The 21,152-nt window shown below is 42.4% G+C and overlaps 2 protein-coding genes across 2 annotated transcripts in view; one reads left to right on the forward strand and one right to left on the reverse strand.

Moving 5' to 3' along the window:
- Positions 1 to 1,158: 1,158 nt before the first annotated feature.
- On the reverse strand, positions 1,159 to 17,432 carry LOC126547298 (transforming growth factor-beta-induced protein ig-h3-like). Its single transcript, XM_050195261.3, has 6 exons — positions 16,970 to 17,432; positions 16,617 to 16,816; positions 15,574 to 15,763; positions 12,256 to 12,357; positions 5,923 to 6,030; positions 1,159 to 4,967 (listed from the first exon to the last, which is right to left on the reverse strand). Exons 1-6 carry the CDS (start codon positions 17,274 to 17,276, stop codon positions 4,822 to 4,824), a joined length of 1,053 nt encoding a protein of 350 aa, XP_050051218.1. The 5' UTR covers positions 17,277 to 17,432; the 3' UTR covers positions 1,159 to 4,821.
- Positions 17,433 to 18,359: 927 nt separating this feature from the next.
- Positions 18,360 to 21,152, forward strand: part of LOC126547255 (transmembrane and coiled-coil domain-containing protein 4-like) — a 40,371-nt gene continuing 37,578 nt past the window's right edge. Inside the window, exons 1-2 of the mRNA XM_050195213.3 lie at positions 18,360 to 18,831; positions 19,303 to 19,426. Coding sequence (XP_050051170.1) covers positions 18,777 to 18,831; positions 19,303 to 19,426 — 179 coding nt within the window. The 5' untranslated portion in view covers positions 18,360 to 18,776. The remainder of the gene's footprint in view (positions 18,832 to 19,302; positions 19,427 to 21,152) is intronic.

A 21,152-nucleotide genomic window follows, 5' to 3' on the forward strand; every position in this document is an offset into this window, starting at 1 on the left:
GGCCAAGAGAACGCAGAGTGATGTCCCTCGTTGATGGCACTGTTTAGTTTTTCATGTGAATGCGACTATTACTAATATGCCCAGCCTGCTGCGGTACCCAGGGAGTCTGAGAGCATCAAAAAAGGCAAGCAGACAAATGGGCATAGCTCGGCAAAACAGTAGGTACAACACACTGGTTTGCTTGCCAAAACTTTTTCCAGCTGTGTGTTTAGTCACACTCATGTCCACTCACATCTGAGGAATCAGTAGACTTGCAAAAGCACACTACAAACGTCACATAGGCAAATAAACAGGCACAACAAACACAGCAGTATACTCTGTTACAGAAGCTCCGTTCAGTACTGTGGAAGCTACAAGCGCCTTAACTAAAGAGGAAGGCGAAAACATCGGAACACATACATCTGTGCTTTGTTGTCGACTGCCGACACTGTGTTACCAGTGCCTGTAGAGTCCACAGGGTCTGCAACATCTGTCATTGCATAACACTATGCAAATACGATGCAAGAGCAAACATTTGAACTATATTTTTCTTGCGCAAGCATCTACGTTCATGTGCCTCGCAGCCTTCTGAGCGCAGCTTATCAGACAGAGTATATCTCCAACTACCATTTATGAAAAGGCTAACGATATATACCAAAAAAGTTACAATACAGCCACAACAGATAATTTTGTCATTGATGTGGTTAATATGCAAGCGCCAGGGTACCAGAGGTCTTTGTTCAGTAAGGACAAGGACGAAGTGCCGACCCAATCTTCTCCTCCAGAATGAATTTCCACTGCTTCTATAATCCCTCGTGTGCAATTGTTCTCATTATGGCAAATAACAATGCAATTATCAAAAGAGTTGTTTCTTCAAACTTTGTTGTACCTGTTTTTGTGCATATTTTCCATTTGTAACATGCTTTTGCAAATTTGCTATCAATTACCTATTGGTCCAAGTTAATACCTTGCTCAGAAATCGGCTTGAGTGCGTGCACATGCAAGCGAATGTGCTGACCTATGCAGATGAGACTGTTTGATATTGACACATGCTGAACTATTCCTTCAGCATGTTACAGGACATAAGAGCCTGGGTTAGTTTCTAAATTTGTTCCGTCTTCCAACCACATCTATGCAGTGCGGTGATCATACCACATTGAAAGAAGCAGTTTGGTGAAATTTTTTTCAATTATAAAATTTTATTCGCATAGGTGAGCTGGCATCATTTGATACATTTCATGGTCGTGAAAGCCTTGCGCGTGATAATAGCACTTTTCATTGCTTCAAGTGGGCGAAGCTGGCTAGACTTGCCTTGGTCTAAGCACAACTCTTGCTTACCTCAATGCATTCAATCACAGGGTGTCATAACATAGCACCGTTCGGCGCTATGGTATAGCTTAAGTCTTTTTGGTCCAAATTTTAGAAATGAAGCAAAAATGTTATATTACCTTTTTATATTTTTATTTGATTATATTTTTATTATCTGAACGACCAAAGTCTGGGAAAAAAAAAAAAAAAAACGTTCCAACTGGAAACGAAGTTTCTTTTTCTCATGAACAGCCAAAAGCTCAATATGTTTAAGTGGCAAGTGGTTCTTCAAACCTCTAATTCGCAATCGTAATGGTGTGAAATGTGGCCACAGATTATTTTATTTAGTTATTCTTGGGGCTGTTCAGGCCCCTAGGCAACTTGTATTAGGCACAGCAGGTTCCAAAATAAGAGCACAGAGGCCTAGCCTCAGTGTGATGCGATGCTTGGACATTTGTGATATTTCAGGGAGAGCCATATTTATCTGTGGCACAAAGTCTACAAATTACGTTATTAGCATCGCCGACAATTTTTCAATAATGATTTTGTTGTTTGTTTTTCTTGATGTAGGATATTTCCTGCAAAACATTAAGGCTCCCACAGAAACCACTAGAACCAGAAAGTGTTAATTTCGGCGGTGGCCGCAGAGGCAAATTAACCTCGTGGGCACCATGATGTGACGATCACTTGCCGTTTTTGTGTTAACCAAATACAGATGTATGCAGTAAGTACAGCACACTGCTGATAAGCAGAATAAAAAAAGCCATATGTGGCTATGCTCGGCAAGCAACCGGATGGAATTCAGCATTTGCATCTTGCTTTAAAGCCAGCTTCCACATAATAAATGTAAGTAAATGCAAAATGTTTTCCAAATACATGTATTACAAAAGACAAAAATACACATATACTTGAAAAAATTCTGAAACTATGTGAAGAATGCGAAGCATGAAGGTTTTGTTAGAAATTAAACAGGTGGCTGACCACCGTTAGAATACTTAGGGGTTTGTATGGATCCCTTACTCAAGCATAAAAGTGTGGCTTTGCAAGCGTATTGGAATTATCGGGCAAGTCCAGGTCAACGAGCAGCTTTCCCAAAAAACAAACTGAAGTAAGCGGCACGACGTTTTCAAAATTGGCACAGCACAGATAGAATATGTCACCAAAACAACCTCTGGCTCATTTGAATGAAAACATATGCTACTTTGCACATAATAATTTGGGCGATGGTCAACTGTACATGGAGAAACGATCAGAAGTTGGTTACCATCATTGATCACAATGCTACCCTTGCACCGAGCAGCAACTGCAATGTCTTTTGGGTTGCTCTTCTAGCTTTCGACAACAATTGCATGTCTGCATGAATGTAACAAATGAATGCCACAAGTCTGACCATGCTCGAGGACTTGGCAAAGAGTGAGCGCATGCAAGAAAAAAAGACATTCCTTGCAACATACAAAGAAGCTTAACGCCAACAAGTCCAAATAACCATTACAAGCAGTTGAAGAATTTGACAACAAACTCGGATAAAAAAAACTGCTTGAATCCCTTTCTAATAAGCAGAAATGATCACTGTGCAACATAAATGAATATTGATTGAACATGCAATCACTTACAGTAGACGACAACACAGATTTGTTCAATAATGGACGATTACAAATGCACTGTTACTGATATAGCAATGTGACACTTGACATTGCGGCAATCGTTTGCAGGCTGTCTGCAGTCTATAAAATTCCATGTAGTACTAAATAAAGCAATGTTTTATTGTCTCCTGCCAATGCACTACCAAGAAAAAGAAAAGAAGAAAGGAAAAACCAAGAAAATATGTCAGTGCATATGAAATGTAATGGCGAGTAAAGTGTATTTGGTTATAGCAGATGTCACTTTGCATTTATTCAAGGGCTGTCAAGTGTATGTTAAATGCACAGAATTGTTTAATAATGTGACCAATATTAATTATTGTGAAGGGGTCTACGTTAAAAGGGTTTTATATAGGTGCGTGCAAATATTCGAAAATTTCGAATATTATCGACTACTATATTTTTTAATATTCGTGTTCAATTCGAAAACTAGGTGTACGAAAATTTTCGAATGTTCGATTGGATACGAATATTCGAAACAAATTGAATACATTGCTGGCTGCGAGGGATCAAACGTGGTTCTTGGCGTTTATTTGTATCTAATATAAGAAAATGTGTCTGATTTTGTGCTGAATGTTGCGATAATTTCATGCTGCTGGCGGAATTTCGCCTGCAAGACAAGCTTATCCACTGGACGCACAAGCTGTGCAGGAAAGCCAGCTTCTCAGTAGCAAGGGGTAGCACGGGTTTGCGAACAGCGAAGGCGCACTCTTGTGCAGGTTCCACACTCAAGTCCTGAGCTTATTGATTGACAGAAAATGCGATGAGTGACGGCTGGTATAGGGTCAAATGGTTCCGAGTTTACGGGAAATTGATGCGGTATAATAAGGCACAGGTTGGCGAGAACAGACAACTAGCGGAGATTACTCAATTTTCCAAACCTAACATGAGCCAAATATACAATCTTTTGGTATAAGGACTTACTAGGTTAATTGTTTTACCAATGACAATGTAATTGCAATGTTCCAACATGTTAAAATAAACCAACTTGCTAATGAATGCATTTGCATATCATTATTCAAAATTTGATCCGATATTCGATGCTAAGTATTCGTATTTGAAAATTTTGATATTCGCACGCCCCTAGTTATATGCTACAGTTATATTACTCAGAATTAATATCAATCTCGCAGTCTGAAATCTTGTGCTTGGCTTGTCTTTAGCAGTCTGTGTCAGGTCATCAACAAACGAAATGTGATAATGCACCTGCACCATACTGCATGGAAACCATGCTCCGCACAATAGGCGTTGCGTTAAAATGTTCACTTGTAGCCAAGAGATATGAACTACAGCATCTGCTACTCACAACTTCATTACTACCTCCACAAATGTGCACCCTTCGCGCCGGCCCATGTCTCTTGCATAACTTCATTTGTCGCTGACTACGTGAACATTATGAAAAGGCTCACTGAATTAGTTTTCAAGCTACTGTGACTACTCACAAGTTCAAGCTTGACATGCGAACACACCCCAACTGGCTTTTGTACTGAATACTCAGCCTTGCATTACAATTACATGTGTTGAGTCACTGTGGTGTCCCGAATGCAAATTTAGGTAAACTCTTCCTCAAAAGCATATTTCCTATGTTGCCTGCGATCACCAGGCTGTTTAACGGACTTCCTGCAGTACGCCGTAAATTACAACGCCCTGAGGAATGAAAAGAACTCTCTTACTAACCATCCAGCAGCCTAAATTATCAGGAGTGCCATGGGAACCGCACCACACATATGAAACGCATGTATGAAGTAGGCTGGAAACTTTTGACAAAGGCTGTATGTTTTCTGTCTTATTGCGCACCGCTGTACCTAAACAAGCAAATTTAGTTTGTGTGAGACCCTGTCGTGGGGGAAAGCCATTTCGTATAATGGGATCCGAATGACCCAACAAAGCAAAATTATGCCATGGTTACAATTGTTACACGAAAGGGTCGGTTGAATCTCAGAAGCTTTGGTATGAGGACAGTGTCAATCGAATGGACTACACCGTTGCGCACGGCTGCATCGGCCAAGGTGACAGTAGCATCGTTGACGTGGACACCACCTGTAAAAAGATACAGACAAGGTGAGTCATAGTCATTGCAAAGAAGTTTCAAGCAGAAATGCTCAGACACTTGCTTACAGCTACAATTGTAAAACTTAAACCCCTGCCCGGAGAAGCGTCTTAGTGACTCTGACGGCATTTCGGAAATTTTCTCTCGTGCACTCAATACAACTAGTACTACTTTCTTGAGTTTTTTCCAGTATGAGTGCCATTAAGAAAACTTTGCTAATTTCTAGCAATGTTCTAATTACTCTGAACACTTATAAAGCTAAGCTGATTCATGCAGGGTGTCCCAGATACCATGCGCACAGGGGAAAAAGAAAAGTGTCTTGTGCAGGTCAAAGCAACTGCATAATAACAGAAACATGAAGCATTCAGTATCTTTTGTGCTGTTCTTTATTCACTCACAATGATTAATTGAATCAATTATTATAGTTATGGCAGATATGTTAACAATAGGTTCTAGAACACATTGAAAAACATCAACTTCAACTGTTTGTGGCACACAATCTTTTGCATGGCTCTGTTTTCAGTGTTTGAAAGAAAGCCCACAAAATATTAAGAAAAGCTAACCAGACTTCCTGCTTGTGCAGCTCCTGCAGGGGACGGCTGACAACCCAAAAGCCTCATAGCGCGAGACATTAACTCGGACATGCACAGCAAGGCAATATGCCTGCAACCGAGCTCCTACATCCCAGTGCAGAGCCAGTGCCGCACCTGCATGTCCGAGTAGTGCTGCAGCACCCTGTACTGCTGTCATACTGCTGTTCAAGTTAGTATATCTGAATCTTCACATAAGGGGGATGGGAGGGAGGGGGGGAGGAAATGGGCATATTTGGAGCATGGTGCTTTCTAGGCTCATAATTCTGGAGAAAAAAAAGTCGTTGCTGTAATATTTGTGCAAATATGGTAACTTTGACTCCTTGCGGGCTTGTCCCTTTGCCCTGGCACTCACCGTCGTCGATGGAAATAGTCAGGTTCTGTCCCTGCAGAGTCTTCAGCTTCCCATTCACCAGCCCAGGGCTGTACCACACATTGGGTACCACGTGGTAAAGCAGAACCTCTGAAAAATTATTGGCAAACAGAAAGTGTATTTGGAATGTGCTTGGTGAAAAACATTAATTACATTCAGGGTTTTTTTTTTGCCTGCCAAAAACAGAAGGGTATAGGCTTGGGCTGGTTGGTAATACATAGTTACACTGGAAACATAGCGCGGAAAGGACGATCGACAAAGACTAAACAGGACTAGTGCTAAGACTGTCTAGTCTTTGTTGATCGTCCTTCTGCGCTGTGCTTCCAGTGTGCCAAAAACAGTATACAATTATTGAGAATGCCATAGTGGTGGACTCTGGATTAGTGTTGAACGCCTTGAGTTCTTTATGGTGTACCAAACGCATGGGACATGGGCAATTTTGCATTTCACCCCCATGGAAATGTGGCCACCATGACTGGGATTTTATGCCGTGCCCTTGGGCTTAGTGGTGCAACACCAAAGCCACTACACCCCTATGGCAGATTGCATGATGCAAAACGCTCTGTAAATCGTTGTGCATAACTGTACAACTGCATATAACTTAAGTGAGATCTACGTAATACCGCTTAGAGATATGCTCTCATGTTGATATGAACACAGAGACAACCAAAACTAATGAAGAACACCCAGTTCTGCGCAACACCACTGTGCCAGCTTACCTTTGCCATAAATGTTACTTGAAGGGATACTAAAGCAATACATATTAAATCAGCTTAGGTCAGTGTACGTTAGTATTTAAAAACCCTATGTGCACTTTTCTTGCAAAAAAAAAAAAAAATGCACTTGATTGTTAGTGGAAGAAATCAATACTTTCCCTCCAAAAATTTGTGCTGCCTGAACTGAAACAATGATGATGTCAGCATGACATCACAGATTTCACACTACTTCCATGTTTTGCTCATATTGTAAAGGAAAAGTCCTCAAAAGGACCTTTCAGTGCTTTTGCATATGCTTGAAAAAAATGTTATAGGCAATCGACTAGCACAGAGCATAGCATAGAGCAGATGCTGCGCCATAATCTATGACTTCACACAGGGCTGTTGCAGAAATTCTTAGGTGGTTCTGCTGACAACGTTTTGTTCTCACTTTCTCTCTCAAATGCCAATTACCTGTTCATGGTAGGACCAACCTTTTTTGCAAATCTAGATATGTAACCTTGTCGCTGTTATTTTACTTACTATTTCTCTCTATACAGTAAAGTAAGCTTTTGTTAACTTGAACTATGATATCCCGAGCCGTGCTGCCCGCTTATCTTTCCCTCTTCCTTCTGCCTATCACCATTCGCGCGCACTTGCTCGGCTGCTCACTGCCACTTTGTTTTGGCTTCACGCAGCAGCTGTAAGCTGAGAGCTGAAGTATTTTCTTTTTCCTCTCATTTAGGACTCTAAGGGATGCATCAATGAGGGCATTTACATGAACCCGACAGAAGCGGATTGAGTCGGCTTGTCAGGCTGGAATTGGCCTGTCGAGTTCATGTAAACGCTAGCCGGTCAAGCTGAACGAGTGTTTAGTCAAGCTGAGTCAGCCCCACCGCATGAAGTAGATCGACCCAGCCCAATCCATCTGCAGCGTGCATGTAAAATGCTGACGGGTCGGACCGACTAATGCTGACAAAATGTGGAACCAATGTGACGTCGCAATTTATGTGCCGGGCCGCAGGAATGGTATTAGGACATAACAAATATATACAAGCACTGTGCAACACAACCTAATCGTAACGAAAAGGCCCATGAAATAGAGCTGTTACAGACGACTGCAGGAACCTGAAGCATAGTTTGAATGCCTTGACGTCTCCCAGATAGCCACAAACATCCAATAGATGTACCGGTTTGATCCAAACATCCATCAAAAAATGGGATGTCCTATGGACATCCTTTACATGCACATAAATCTAAGAAACCTACAATGGCATAAATGTTTTGGATGTCCACTGAACATCCATTTAGTTCATTCATCAGATGTACAGTGGACAAAATTTTGGATGTGCGTAGGACGTCTCCACAAACAGTACCTCAGACGTACATTGCACAAAGTTTTACATGTCCATGGAACCTCCATAAAGTTTGTGCTTTAGACGTGCACTGTAGACCCCCCCAAAACTTTTGCATTGTATATGCCCTTCTATGATTTTGATGTGGACGATGCTACGCAGTTGGTGCCTGTAGTTGGTACGACTATATTGCGCTGTGTCATCAGTTGACATGTAATGAATGTCCATAAGACATCCCATTCTTTTGCTGGACATTGATCGATCTTTGATACCTCATAAAATGAACGTTTGTGCATGAAATGTACATTGTTTCAGTACAACAAACTGTACAAGCAGTGGGCGAAGCGAAAGAAAAATGTATGTGTGCCAAAAACATTCGTGTTACAGATTCTAAGTTTTGCAGACTTCTTCGTTTCCAACTTTGGGAAGGTAACCGAAAAACAAGGTACAGTATATTCAGCAGTTAACTGATATACAGCAGAAAAAAGAAGCGCATGGAAATTATATGAACGGGCTCTACTTTTGTTAAGCGCCACCAAACGTTTTAAGATGGTGACAAACCTCACGTGCGCAATTTATTGTGTGGCCTCCAATGCTTAACAGTCAGTCTCGGAGGCCATGTATGTCGAACGCAAGGAGCCAGAAGCACACCATAAATGTCACACTAAATAAAAAGTGATGTTTAAAGATGTCAGAAAAGTTAAGTGATTTAAACGGATTTTACGTAGCATTATTGTCCAATTATCAATTAGTCTCACAGTCACGTGCCTGTCATACGTCACCATAAGTGCAGCAAGCAAATGTATGCGGGCATGTGCAAGCTTATGTTTCGGTGCTGGCGCTGAGCCATGCTCCTCTATGCCATGCTCCCTCAAGGGCTGCAGAAGATAGCAAGATAGCGCCATCCTTTCCTTTTTCACAATGAACCACTTGTATGTTGCGGTGCTGATGCTGTGACACTTCATTTCTTATGCTCGCCATGTCTGCAGCGGTGTCTGGTCATCAGCAGGCACATGCTTTTCAAGCATGTACTTTCTTCTCTTGTATGCCGGTAACGAGTGCTTAGCATGGGCCAGAAGGGCTGATGCACAACGCAAACACACAACGGTTTCGGCAGTACGCCTCAAGGCATGTCGGCGGTGTTCCTTGTTGGAATAGTATGAAACTCAGCCAATCGTTGCATGGCTGAGACGAGTTTGAACAGCTGAACTGCAACCAGAAACAAATGGCGATAGACAAGCAATGTTCTTGTTTGTCTCCCTTTGTCCCGTGTTTCAGTTCAGCTTCTCATACTCAGTCCTTCTTTCACTGTGCTTCTTGCGGTCCACAGGTTTTGTGCACAACGGCACAATGGTTTAAGTGGTCCTGGCACACATGTGAGGTAGTCACCATTCATACATTGCTTTTTTCTGGTGGAGACAATAAGGGCTCTCTGTAGAGCTAAGTGATCTTTTGCGTGCTTTGTCACTCCTCTGTACATTTACATAGCTCCTGTGTATAGCGTGCAGTATTACGTGCTGGTATTATTCATAGGCAGAGGCCATGTACTTGCCCACGTTCTTGAACAGTCAACCTTTTTGCACATCATATAAAGCTTCGCTGCGACTACTGCTCGCAAGAACAAATATCATTGTCAGTGGTACTATTTAAGCAGACGCTTTAGATCTGCTTCCATGACAACGGAGATTCTATAGCTCTGGATTTCAACTCTGGGATTTTAACCTAATCACTGAATTTGGAGAAGCCGAAAACTGGTTACTTTAGGCATCTTAAGCTACTGTGTTTGTCTTACCCCCATATTCAGAAATGTGCCTTGAAGCCCATGCTTGATTTGGTCAAGATAAAGCAAAGGCAACGAGTGTCTTAGGCACGTCCACGCCTGTCGTTATAAGTGACAAAATCAAGCATGGGCTTCCAGTAAGGGTGCAAATCTGAATGCGGGACAAGTAATAAGTGATGGATTTGCGTAGTTGCAAAGATTCCGTCCTATTTTTCATGTTTAGGATACTCAAGCCAGCCAGCAAGATCTTCGCCCTCCAGTCCCACATAGCATCGTACCATGTGCCTTTAGGAGTGCTGACAAATTTTCTTCGTCCTTTGAAACAGGTAGCAGTCTAACTTGTAATCACGGTAATGACTACAAGGCTAAATTTCACTATCTTCTGCACACAAAAAAAGTTTTCCCTTTGAAGTGGCAACTTTAAGATGGGCACTCACTGTAACATGTTTCCCGGGTAGAACTGCGGCGGGGGCCAATGCAATTAACCACTGCTGCTAAGTTGAGCCCATTGCATGAACACCAACCAAATAACACTACGGAGATACAGATGTAGCAGTTCGTTGCCAGCAACAGCTGAATCAATGCTTTGGCCTTTCGTGGCATTTGACTGCATTATGAGGAGCGCAGTATGCTTGCAAAAATGTGACAAACGTAGAATCCTGTTACCTGGTGTCAGGCTGAGTGTACAGAAAGCACTGAGATGGTTCAAAAGGAAAGGGCTGATTTGGTACTACTACGAGTGGCTCAGCACTCTCAGCAGCATGGTGCGGCCTGGTGCCACTGCACTTGGTTGACTAGTGCACTAGTGCATGCCAAGTGTGCTATGGTACCAGGTAACCACTAACTGCAATTACACTGACATTCCTTATGATCCATGAATCTGCACACGAATTGGTTGTAGTCTCACTCACATGGAAATAGGGGGTAGTTATTCTACTCCAATAATTTGCAGAGCATACTATGGTTGTACTTGGACTGCATGCTTGCTTACTTCAAGGAAAATTAGGCAAAAATTAAGATACTTCCTAGCTATAACAGCTTTGTGCCATTTGCAAGAGTCTTCATTTGTAAGAGCAAGAACAATATGTTAAAGCAATTTCTTTTTATGTAGCAGCTGTGTTTTGAATTTTTTTCTTTATAGAGAAGCTAATTTGGCACCCTTTTGCTGCAGGCGGCTGTCTGCTTCTCTCACACAATTTATCATTGTAGTACTAACATAGTGGTGGTTTTGTTTTTCCTATAGGATATTGCTGTTTTGGGCCTTCAGCTGTTGCTCTCCTTTGTTTCACTACTTTATTTGTTGTTGTTTTTCTTTTTTTGCTGAATACAAGTTTCCGTATACAAGAATACATATGTTTCCATATGTGAATCCTACTTTTGTTTTTGTTCATGGGAATTAAGTCTTACAACGTGCCCTTTGTGTCCTATTTTACTCGAGAGAGAGTGCAGCTAACACTGCACTGTTGCTCACCTAATAAGGACTCTTCTCGTTTTTTTATGGGAGAAGTGTTCCTGTTCAAGCATTGCTTTTACTGTCTTATTCTATTTAAAGTGGACAGCTTTTGCTTGTCCACTATTTATGTACACGTGCCTTTGAAGGACTCCCATTCATGTTCATGACCAATGGTAATTAACGAGCTGGAAGCTTTGAGTTGAAGACACACTCAGCTAGCACAGCTTGAAAAACGCATTGGTCACGTTGATGTGCACAGGTAATGCAAGAACTCGCCTTTCAAAACATGAAATGATAAGATCTTGTGTTTATGAAGACAGCAAAACAAAATAAAGCAGGCACATCATGTAGGAATACGTAGGAGGAGTGGGTAAAGAAAGTGGGTAAAGAAAGTGGGTCAAAGGAATAGGGCTCCTTGGCAGCTTTTGAAGGCTGATAGACATCGCCAATGAAAAAGAAAGATAGCAGACATCACCACTGTAACCCAAGAACTCTTCACAGTACGACTCTTCACAGTACGATTTGTCTTCATCTTGTAGGATATTATCACCAATGCTGCTGTTCACACCTACATCTCATAATTTTGGCAACATAGTTACTGCAGTACTTGTACATTCGGGTTTAACATTCTCTGATAGAGTGAACATGAGAAAAAGAAAAAAGGAAGAAAGAATGCATGCAAAAGATAAAGTGACCTGATCTTTGAGAGGCTTTGTTCAGCCCGCAGTCTACCTATGGGGTTGAAGGGTGTCACATATTGTTTCATTTCATTGAAGAGTTCTCTAAACTGGGAGAATAGCTCAGCCTCAAGGCTAAACAATATGCTATTGCAATTTTTCTGTTAGATAAAAAAATTAGGTAAGCTGGGCATTGTCAAGTCAATGTTTCACAATAATACTAATGTCTGTTCCATTAAACGTAAGTGTGCAACCTTTTTTCAAATACGAATAGAGAAGGTTAAATTACCATTTCTTAATGAAAAGAAGAAAAGATCTGGTAATAGGGCTGGTGCAGAATAAAAAAAGGCAATACCTTTCAGGGCTGTAACGTTGCTCTTGAGGTGGTCAATGACATCTGGACTCAGTTTTGCGAATGCCTCATCTACTGGAGCAAACAGTGTGAACGGTCCGTCACCTGTGTAGTCGGACAGGTTTCACAAAACACTGTGTTAAGTTTTGAAATGGGATAAACTCATGACTGTTGTAGCGACTCCTGAAAGCGGCCCCATGTACATGTGTATGCAGTATGGTCCAGTGCAGAAGATAACACCAAATTAGCATTTCGTGACAGATTACGGTTCAGTTTTGACATGAATGCCTCCGAAGCAATTTTTTGCTGATATAATCTACCTGATGGGCCACACAACCACTTTTAGCCTAGAAAGTGAATGACACATTCAAGTTTATGTTGCAGCAGCATGCGAAGCTGGGCTTGTTGATTCTAAGTGACTTTTGACGGTAGAACAGTGCAGGAAATGAAGACAGACAGAATGAATGAACACACACACCACAAAGTGCTGACTGACAAGTGGAAGGTTTATTGCCACGAGAGCAACAAGTGGGAACAAGATCCAAACACATTAAAGCAAGAGTGAACTGTTCAGAGAGCACGCCGCACGATAAAAGTAAGCAGGAGGGACGCTTTATGCACACAAGAAAATAACCGCAAAAAGCTACAACAGGCATTCCTCCTGCTTAGCTTTATGACGTGGTGTGCTCTCACAACAATCCGCTCTAGATTTCATGTGTTTGGACATTAGTCCTGTTCATTGGTCTCAGGACAATAAAAAACTTCGAGTTGTCAGGACATTGTGGTGCGTTTTCATTCTGTCTACTTTTGTTTTCTGCACTGTCAAAAACCAAGTTATGTTGGTTTGATCATTAATTATGTGCACCTTTTAACAGTGGACCATATTGTATATGCATAGGGGGGAGTAAATGGTAATGTAATAGACATCCAATGTATGGTGAGAAAAGCAGAACAGCATGAAAGCACTGCTTAGCAACTTACATTCATAACTATTCGACATTTAACACAATTAGGAACAGATGGCAATAAGTGCCAGATGATGATAAACATTCAATACATGGCAATAGGTAAGTTCATTATAAAACATACTGAGCAATTGACAAACAATGCAAAAGCCACTCAAAGCATTATGGCAAGAATAAAACAGCATAAATATGAAAGATACAGTTAAAGACATAACACAAGTGCTACAAGTACTCTCACATGTACACCTATTTTGTTCTTTCACTCCAAAGAAAAAAAAAAAAAAAACACGCCTGAAATCGGTGATGCAATGCTGCCTACTCGGGCAGTTTCATTGAAGATGCGGATATTACTTGTACAACCACTCACATCGCGCATGAAATAACAAGCCTAGACTCGGCGTCAACCTTAATTTTATTATTTAATAAAACTAAAGTATGTCATATGAAAAAAAAATTCAATTATGGGGTTTTACGTGCCAAATCCACTTTCTGATTATGAGGCACGCCGTAGTGGGGGACTCTGGAAATTTGGACCACCTGGGGTTCTTTAACGTGCACCTAAATCTAAGTACACAGGTGTTTTCGCATTTCGCCCCCATTGAAACGCGGCCACCGTGAAAAAAAAAGAAACATGTCAGATGCAAGGATGCTCTTATCAAGAAACCGCTAAAGAGGTATAAAATTTGTTGCACTTAGAATAAACATATGAAGTTCTGGGATTAGATTTGTTATTTACAACATAAAATGTTTTAAAAATAAGTTCCAAAAATTGCTTTTAAAAGAAGTTTACAAGAAGCCTTAAGGTTACAGTCCCACAACTATGTGCCAAAATCTGATATCACATTTTCGTAAACTGCGCGTATTGTGCAGTTTACGAAAGCAGACCAAGATAGCATAATAGTTTTGAGTTCACACACCAATATGATTATAATGTTTACTTGAGTTTTTCAAAAGACCTGTCCCTAAGTTATTGGTAGAATACAGAACGATGTATATAGGACATAAATATTGCTGCTTTCAGACATTCCGTTAGGTGCAGCCTGTAGTGTTGTTTTATGTCTTGATTGTGGAGTGACATATTTGTAGACTTCGAAGCATTGCTTCATAATATTGAAAATTATCAATTGCTGGCAATACTGGCAAAAAGAAAAGGCAGAAGGAAAAAGAAAAACACCCTTGCAGATGCATGCAACATTTACATCAGGGACAATGATGCTGTATACTAAGTCAGTTCTCGCAAGCTTTGGAAGCCCAGGAGTCTGGTTTGCCAATGCCCAAGGTCTATCCAAGATTTTCCAAATGCTATCACTATGTTCACTGCCAACTCCTTCACTATACCAAACTCTTTTCAAACAGTTCAATATATTTGAGCTTGGTACTTTCTATAATACCCACTATATCTGATGCATGTTACAAATGCTGCATCAGATCCACTCTGTACAGTACACCTCTACCCGATTCATATTGGTCATGCTGCCACAGGTTGCTGCCGCACGAAAACTGTCGTGGGACTCCTTCATACAAATTTGCTGAAAAACTGCCACTTGGTGAAAACATTTGGACACAACAGCTGCCAGAACGTAGCCCTCTAACCATCAAGCCCTAGCTGTCCTTGAACTTCCAGTTTGTACTGACATCGCCAAAGACCCCCCTAACCTGTCCATACTTTTTTTTCTCTCCTTAGCTCACGGAGAACAAGTCAAGCGTGTCTGCTCATTTCACCATGTATCATAGACCTTGGAAACGTGCACATAACATTTCGTAGTTTATGTTCATTTTGCTGCCATGTGTTTAGACATTATTGTACGAAAGGTCTAATATATACTGAGAAGATGCTCGCTTCAAACAGGCTCTCTTGTTAAATGTTTTCATTCCATATAAGTAATAAACATTTCTAATGAGGCCATTTTTCACCGAGCCTGGCAAAATAAAAATAAAAGGTGTGGGAGGGGAGAAAATTTCATGCAGTGCTCTTGGAAATAATTCGTGCATTAGAGGGATAATGGCGTCTTTAAATGCTGTGAATTTCATTAAGACTGGTTCTGCAGTTGCTAGATGACAGCATCTCTGCATTTCACATGTATATTTGAATACAGCAGATGAAAGGTACAGCGTCCCTTGAAATTTCTCGGTGCTTTAACTAAGAGTCAACTTACAACTATAAGTGCGCACAGGGTGCCCACTAAGGGGGAGGAGGGAGCCTAGGCTTATCGCCACTGCTCTCGCCTCGACACCTTCACTGAATCATGTTAGCGTGGCTAACTGCAAATTTGTGAAATGTCTGAGATAGAGCCATTACCCTAGCCGGCTATTCTACACTGAAGTAATACAATGTCTACATGCACATTGAGCTCACCATCCAATGCATTGTAGAGGTCAGCTGTCTTAATCAATTCGTTGAGGATAGAGTACGCCTTGCAGCGGCTCAATTCAAAAGCTGCACTTCCTTTGTACAGTGAGCAGATCACATCTGAAAGCACGTGCACAACTCCGTTGGAGGCAACATTGTCGGTGCTGGTGATGTTTCTTCCAGCAGCTGTGATAGACTGTGAAAAAAGTAGTAGGTCACTCGGTCAGCTCAACGGGACCAAATTACACAAGCAGAGTTCCAAATCTTTATTTCTCCATGTTCTAGGCAAATGAATTCATTGTCACTTTTATGGGGATAAAAGCGTGGTTAAGTTTGGCAACACTAAATTTAGGGCATTGTCGTAAAAGTAGCCCCCCATTGGTTCTTGTTCATTGATTACACTTGCAAGCATTCCTTTTTTTCTATGCTTTGCATTATGTGAGCTGTTTTGTTGTAAACGTTACCAGTAAAATTGTGCATGCAATATGGTGCAGACAAAAATGGCCCGGGTGACATTGTCTCAACAAGCAAGTTATCGTTCTAAAATCCACCGCTAGTTCTTCAATCACCACCAGTGCGAGATCGTAGAATAAAAATTGACTCCTTCCCCAGGCTAAGCAGTATTTTCTGCCTCTCTCATCTTGTAGTGCAATGAAGCTCACCACTGAAAAATGAAAGGACGCGCCAGACAATAACAATATAGCACAGTGATTGCACTACGTTATTCTCGCCTGGTGCATCCTTTCGTTTTTTGGCAATTGGTCAGTAGTACTCAACGCATTACAACATGAACAAGCACCAACTAGCCCAATTTCCCTCTATCCTTTTCTGCCCCAGCTTATGTTAGTTACTCTCTCTATTGTAATACTGAGCACTTATTCCACAATACTATAATTGGAGATCTTGTATTCACACTCTTGCATAGGGTCTCATGACCAAGACGACAGTGTGCTATAAATAGGTCAGTAAACATACTTCTCCACATACATGCATTTGCTTCTGAGTAAGGCAGTTACACAAAAGTAGTGGATAAAAGTTTGGTAGCTCACATTGGTCTGCGGGTACACATTAATTCGTAGTTGGCGTTGCTGTAGGAAACTGGTGAGCAGTAGGTTGTTCTTGAATTCGTTTTTCTTGTGTGAACCAAGTGCAATATGGTACTTGACGACATCTTTCAGTGGAACATTTCTGCAGTAGCCAGGTGCTTTTTCAAATGCTTCGTTGGTGGGGCCAAACAAAGTGAATGGACCTAAGGCAGACACCCGCAAGAAATGTCAGTAACGTGTAAGAAACTACACACTCACAAATTTGTGACAAGAAATGTACGAAAGGACTAATCAGTGCAATACAATGAAAAAAGGAATTTCTTGCTTTAACATACACTTCATGGAGATTTGCTTACCTTCGTGATTCAGCAGCCCTCCAAGCCCTACTTTGATTATTGCTTCAACTAATTTGGTCAAGTTTAGTTTCTTGGCTATCTCTAGCAGGTTAGAACGCCTGGAGGTCACGTTCTGCCATTCGAGAGGCAGCTTCCCTGTCAGTGACTCGATAGTATACTCGGTTCCATAGGTACCCAACACTCCAGGCACGGAATTGAAGAAACGCAACAAGTGCGTTCTATTGCCGATGTAATCCAAGTTAGGGTAGCAGTAAGAGACATGCTGTAAACCGACTAGAAGAACGACAACGGCCACTAACACCTTCATATTGTGCTTCCTGCCTTACAGAGGACGTACACAACTATGCGTGTGACCGCGCTAGCAAACAACCGACAACCGACTGGCTCGACGCGAGTGCAACGATTTGAAAGCCGAGGGACGGTTGTGGACGTGCGCAGAGGGCCAGCCGTTGCCAGCTACAAATACGCTAATCTCTGTAGCGCTATCAGAACCACACGAGTTTCAAAGACGGTGGCGCTACTCTGGGAACGACCTTGACTCGTCTGCAGGGTTCAGGCAGCACCGGTTTTCGACGCTGGCAGCCGAAAATCGAGCGAAGATAGCTACCCTCGCTGGTGCAAGCGGCATACATTGCACGCGTGCAAAGGTGTGCGAGCAGTGTCGTATCAAACATAACTTTATTTTTGCGCGTTCCTAAAACCACACATTGCTTGTTTCCACAAGGCGACTTCGGGTCATTTGATACGGTGCTATCACTCGACCACCCATGGGGCCACTCGGTCCGTGTCAAGATAGGCAGCGAGTTGTGTGGGGGCCAGCGTCTCGCTGGCGCGGTCAAAGCGCTAGCTCTTCGGCGGTGGAGACGCCTTTTCTTTGTCAGAGCCGAGAACGTCCTGTTCTAGCTCCCACAGTTCGATGTTCTGCGTGCGGATGGCGTTCTTCACGCATTCTTGGTAGACCTTCAGCAGGGAAGCGCAATGATCGTCTTTGCGCCCCTTGAGAAAGTGGTCCGAGAACCAACTGTGAAAGCACGCGTCGTACTTTTTCTTCAGTTCGTTGCACTCTTCTCCGACACTGTTCATCTCGAATCATAGCACTGATGCGTCCTCAACACAGAAAAATAAGTTCCGAGGCTACAAGGCTTGACACATACCGCTACTTGATTTTCAAACAACGTTGTTTTCAAGTTTCAATGGTACGGTACATACCACGCCGCTGCCACGGCTATCATCCGGCTACCACAGCAACACATCAAAGCCGTAGCCTCAGCCACCGGCAGCCCACATAAAAGTCAAAAGCCAAATCACGCCGAAGCCACGAAAACCCCGCTAGCCATCATCATCAAGCAAGCTACTCGATAAAGCGCGTGTTCCTGCGCCGACGCGCAAATCGCGGGTGGCCCAAGCAGACGTAAAAAAATCAACGGCAGCATAATTTGCCTGTTTTACGCCCAGCATAATGTTACAGAGGCGAAACCGACATCTGATTAATTGCTTACGGTCACCGTTATACAATTAAGACTGCCTTTTCTTTGTAAAAATGAGCTAGTGAAGCGCAGCAGCATGACGTGCACTATTTTTTATAGAGCGCAATGACTGCGTGCGCGAAAGTCGTGGTTTCGTCTGATCCCATATGCGCTGTTCTGCACATGCTGTTTCTAATGTTATCGGCTTATCATGGGTTCCCGACTTTGTCTTTACATCACCACGAGAAATGTGAATGTTTACACAAACTGATTAAGTTACCAGAATGCCATCGCGAGTAGTGTGTAAAGACGGAACTGCGACTTGACTTGTGACAACCGTCATGGCTGACGAAGTTGGTTTAGAGGCTGAAGAGGATGTCCAGTCTCCTCCTCAAGGTCTGGATCTTGTCCATCTTAAACTGAGAAAGAACTAGACAAGCATCGTAGGATGAAAAAGCCTCCGCGTCACACATTGTGCAGTTGGCTGCTGTGCGTTAGAAATGGCTGATTGTTTTTGCGAGTGTGATGGCATGGAATCAGCTGATGCAGCGGGAATCAATTGTTTAGGACCGAAAGCGCGGTTCGCGCGTCTTGCACCGAGAGATCGCGTCGTGCGCAAAAGTGCGGTGATTACGACGCGACAAGCTAAACTAACTGTGCGCTACTAGAGGCTATGTAAGCGCGAGATCGTAGCATCTGGCTGTCGCAATACATGTCGCACCTGATGCACTTCTAGCTGTCGTAATGCGCTGCTTATAACGCTTTCACTGTCTGCCTAAACATTTGAATTCGACATCCTTATTCATAAAGCTGCTAACACGCCCTCTCTACGTGTGTCTCATATTTTTGTATTCATTCTCTTTCAAGGAGTTCCAACACCACATCGCCTCGGGAGGCCGTTGCAGAAAATTTTGGGAGATGCCGGCTTGTATTCCTATTGCGCCATCTGCGCACTTTCGCTTCACGACCTTTTCCCGGATGAATGGGACCGGTAAATAGCGACATATTTTCGCAGGGCTTGTCTTTCTAGTACCCCATGCACTAGACGTTTGCAAGGTTAAGTGTGTACGAGAATCTTCTTTGTGCCTACCATATACTGTGCATATAAAAGACACATAACATATACATTTCGGATGAAGCATTATAAGGCCCCCCTCACCCGTCAGAAGAACTAAATAAATAAAAGGGTATTGAAAATGAAAACCTTGTTACGTAGCTAGGACACAATAATATAAGCTGCACCGACAATTTTTTTGTAACTGTGTGACAGCCCTTAACGTTTTTCCGCCTTTTGTAACTTGCCACCCTAGCTATGTTAGTTGTACAGCTTAAATTTAATTTTTTTTTTTAGCTCAGCCTTCACGGGTATCAAACGCTTACCCCAATCTGTGACATTGCATTCTCCTTGTACTAAAAAACTTTGGAAGGTGATCGTGACAATTATCCTTACAATTTTTAATTTATTCAACATGCACATTCAGAGGTGAAGTTTATTAGGCACGTCATTACGAGAGGAGTGCCCATAGTTGAAGCGGCAGCTGCAATAAGGCCGAAAAGAACATACATGCTTGAAACACAATGACAAATGATAATTGAGTGTTGATAAGGCAGCATAAAGTTACAAAAATGCATTCACACGATAGGTCGGCATACTCATTCATGAGTGCATTGACTCGTCCTCGCTTCAGGCTCACTGCATGAGGGTGAGATGGAGCGTTAATGAGTGATGAAAGTTGTTACTGGACGCAAGTGTGGAACAAAAGTCAGTGATGGTTAGCTTGAGTGAGCGCGAGTATGAAACAAGTGTCCGTAACGGTTATGTGCGGACACGAGTATGAACATAAGTAACTGTCGGTGAGTGTGAGTGGATGTAAGAATGTAAGTGAGCTAACGCTGGTGGGTGGGAGCTGATGCGGATATGAGCTTAAGTGGGGGCCAATAAGTGTAAATGGAAGCAACCGTGAGCACAAGTGAGTGTTGGTAAACATGAATAGGAACGTGAGTGAGTGCCGACCAGTGTGAATTTGCATGAATGGGAGTGAGTACACAGCCTGGATCCTACAAAAATATTGGTGAGTGAGCGTGAACGAGCGTCCGCTTATTCTGCCAACCTATGGTTCATACGCCAACAGCCAGTGATAGGAAGTGCAACTAAGAACTAAAAGAAAGTTCAGTATCTTCACACGACTTTTTGAATAAGCGCTGGCTCATATTATCGAAGCTGTAGTTCTGCCGCATGTTCCTCACATGTGAAAAGGATTGTACTTGGCAAGTATGAAGGTTGGGAAACACTAGTACTGTATCCTAGCTAAGGTGACTGTTTGGGCATGTTGGTAGGACATGAACGCAGCCTTTTGCGCACAAGACGAGGACAAAGAAGAGACTTAGACACACTGCACTCGTGTGTCTCAGCCTCTTCTTCGTCCTCGTCTTGCGTGCAAAAAGCTGCGTTCATGTAGTCTAACCTGATGCTAAAGTTGGTCTCGGAATGCAGCACTTAGCACCACCGACATTATCGTGATATCATGGCACGGTGCAGAATTGGCCGTCATTGTGTGGCAATAATGCTAGGCGGTGTAATGTTGGTCATTGAAAAAATAAGATTGCTGCGTGTGTTTCTTCTTGCGTGCTCTTCTGTGGCAGCAGCAGCGATCGCAGGAACAGAGTGAGGTAGTGCATCATGATGCGTCCAGCTCCTGTGTACCAAAACTGGTTGT

The sequence above is a fragment of the Dermacentor andersoni genome, chromosome 3, assembly GCF_023375885.2.
Source record: "Dermacentor andersoni chromosome 3, qqDerAnde1_hic_scaffold, whole genome shotgun sequence".
Classification (NCBI taxonomy): domain Eukaryota; kingdom Metazoa; phylum Arthropoda; class Arachnida; order Ixodida; family Ixodidae; genus Dermacentor; species Dermacentor andersoni.

Coding starts and splice junctions, on each gene's coding strand:
- LOC126547298 (XM_050195261.3), bottom strand. CDS start 17,276: ATGAAGGTGTTAGTGGCCGTTGTCGTTCTTCTAGTCGGTTTACAGCAT. Junction 12,358..15,573: donor CCTCTACAATGCATTGGATG/GTGAGCTCAATG, acceptor CCGACTACACAG/GTGACGGACCGTTCACACTG. Junction 6,031..12,255: donor CAACGTTACAGCCCTGAAAG/GTATTGCCTTTT, acceptor ATAATTTTTCAG/AGGTTCTGCTTTACCACGTG.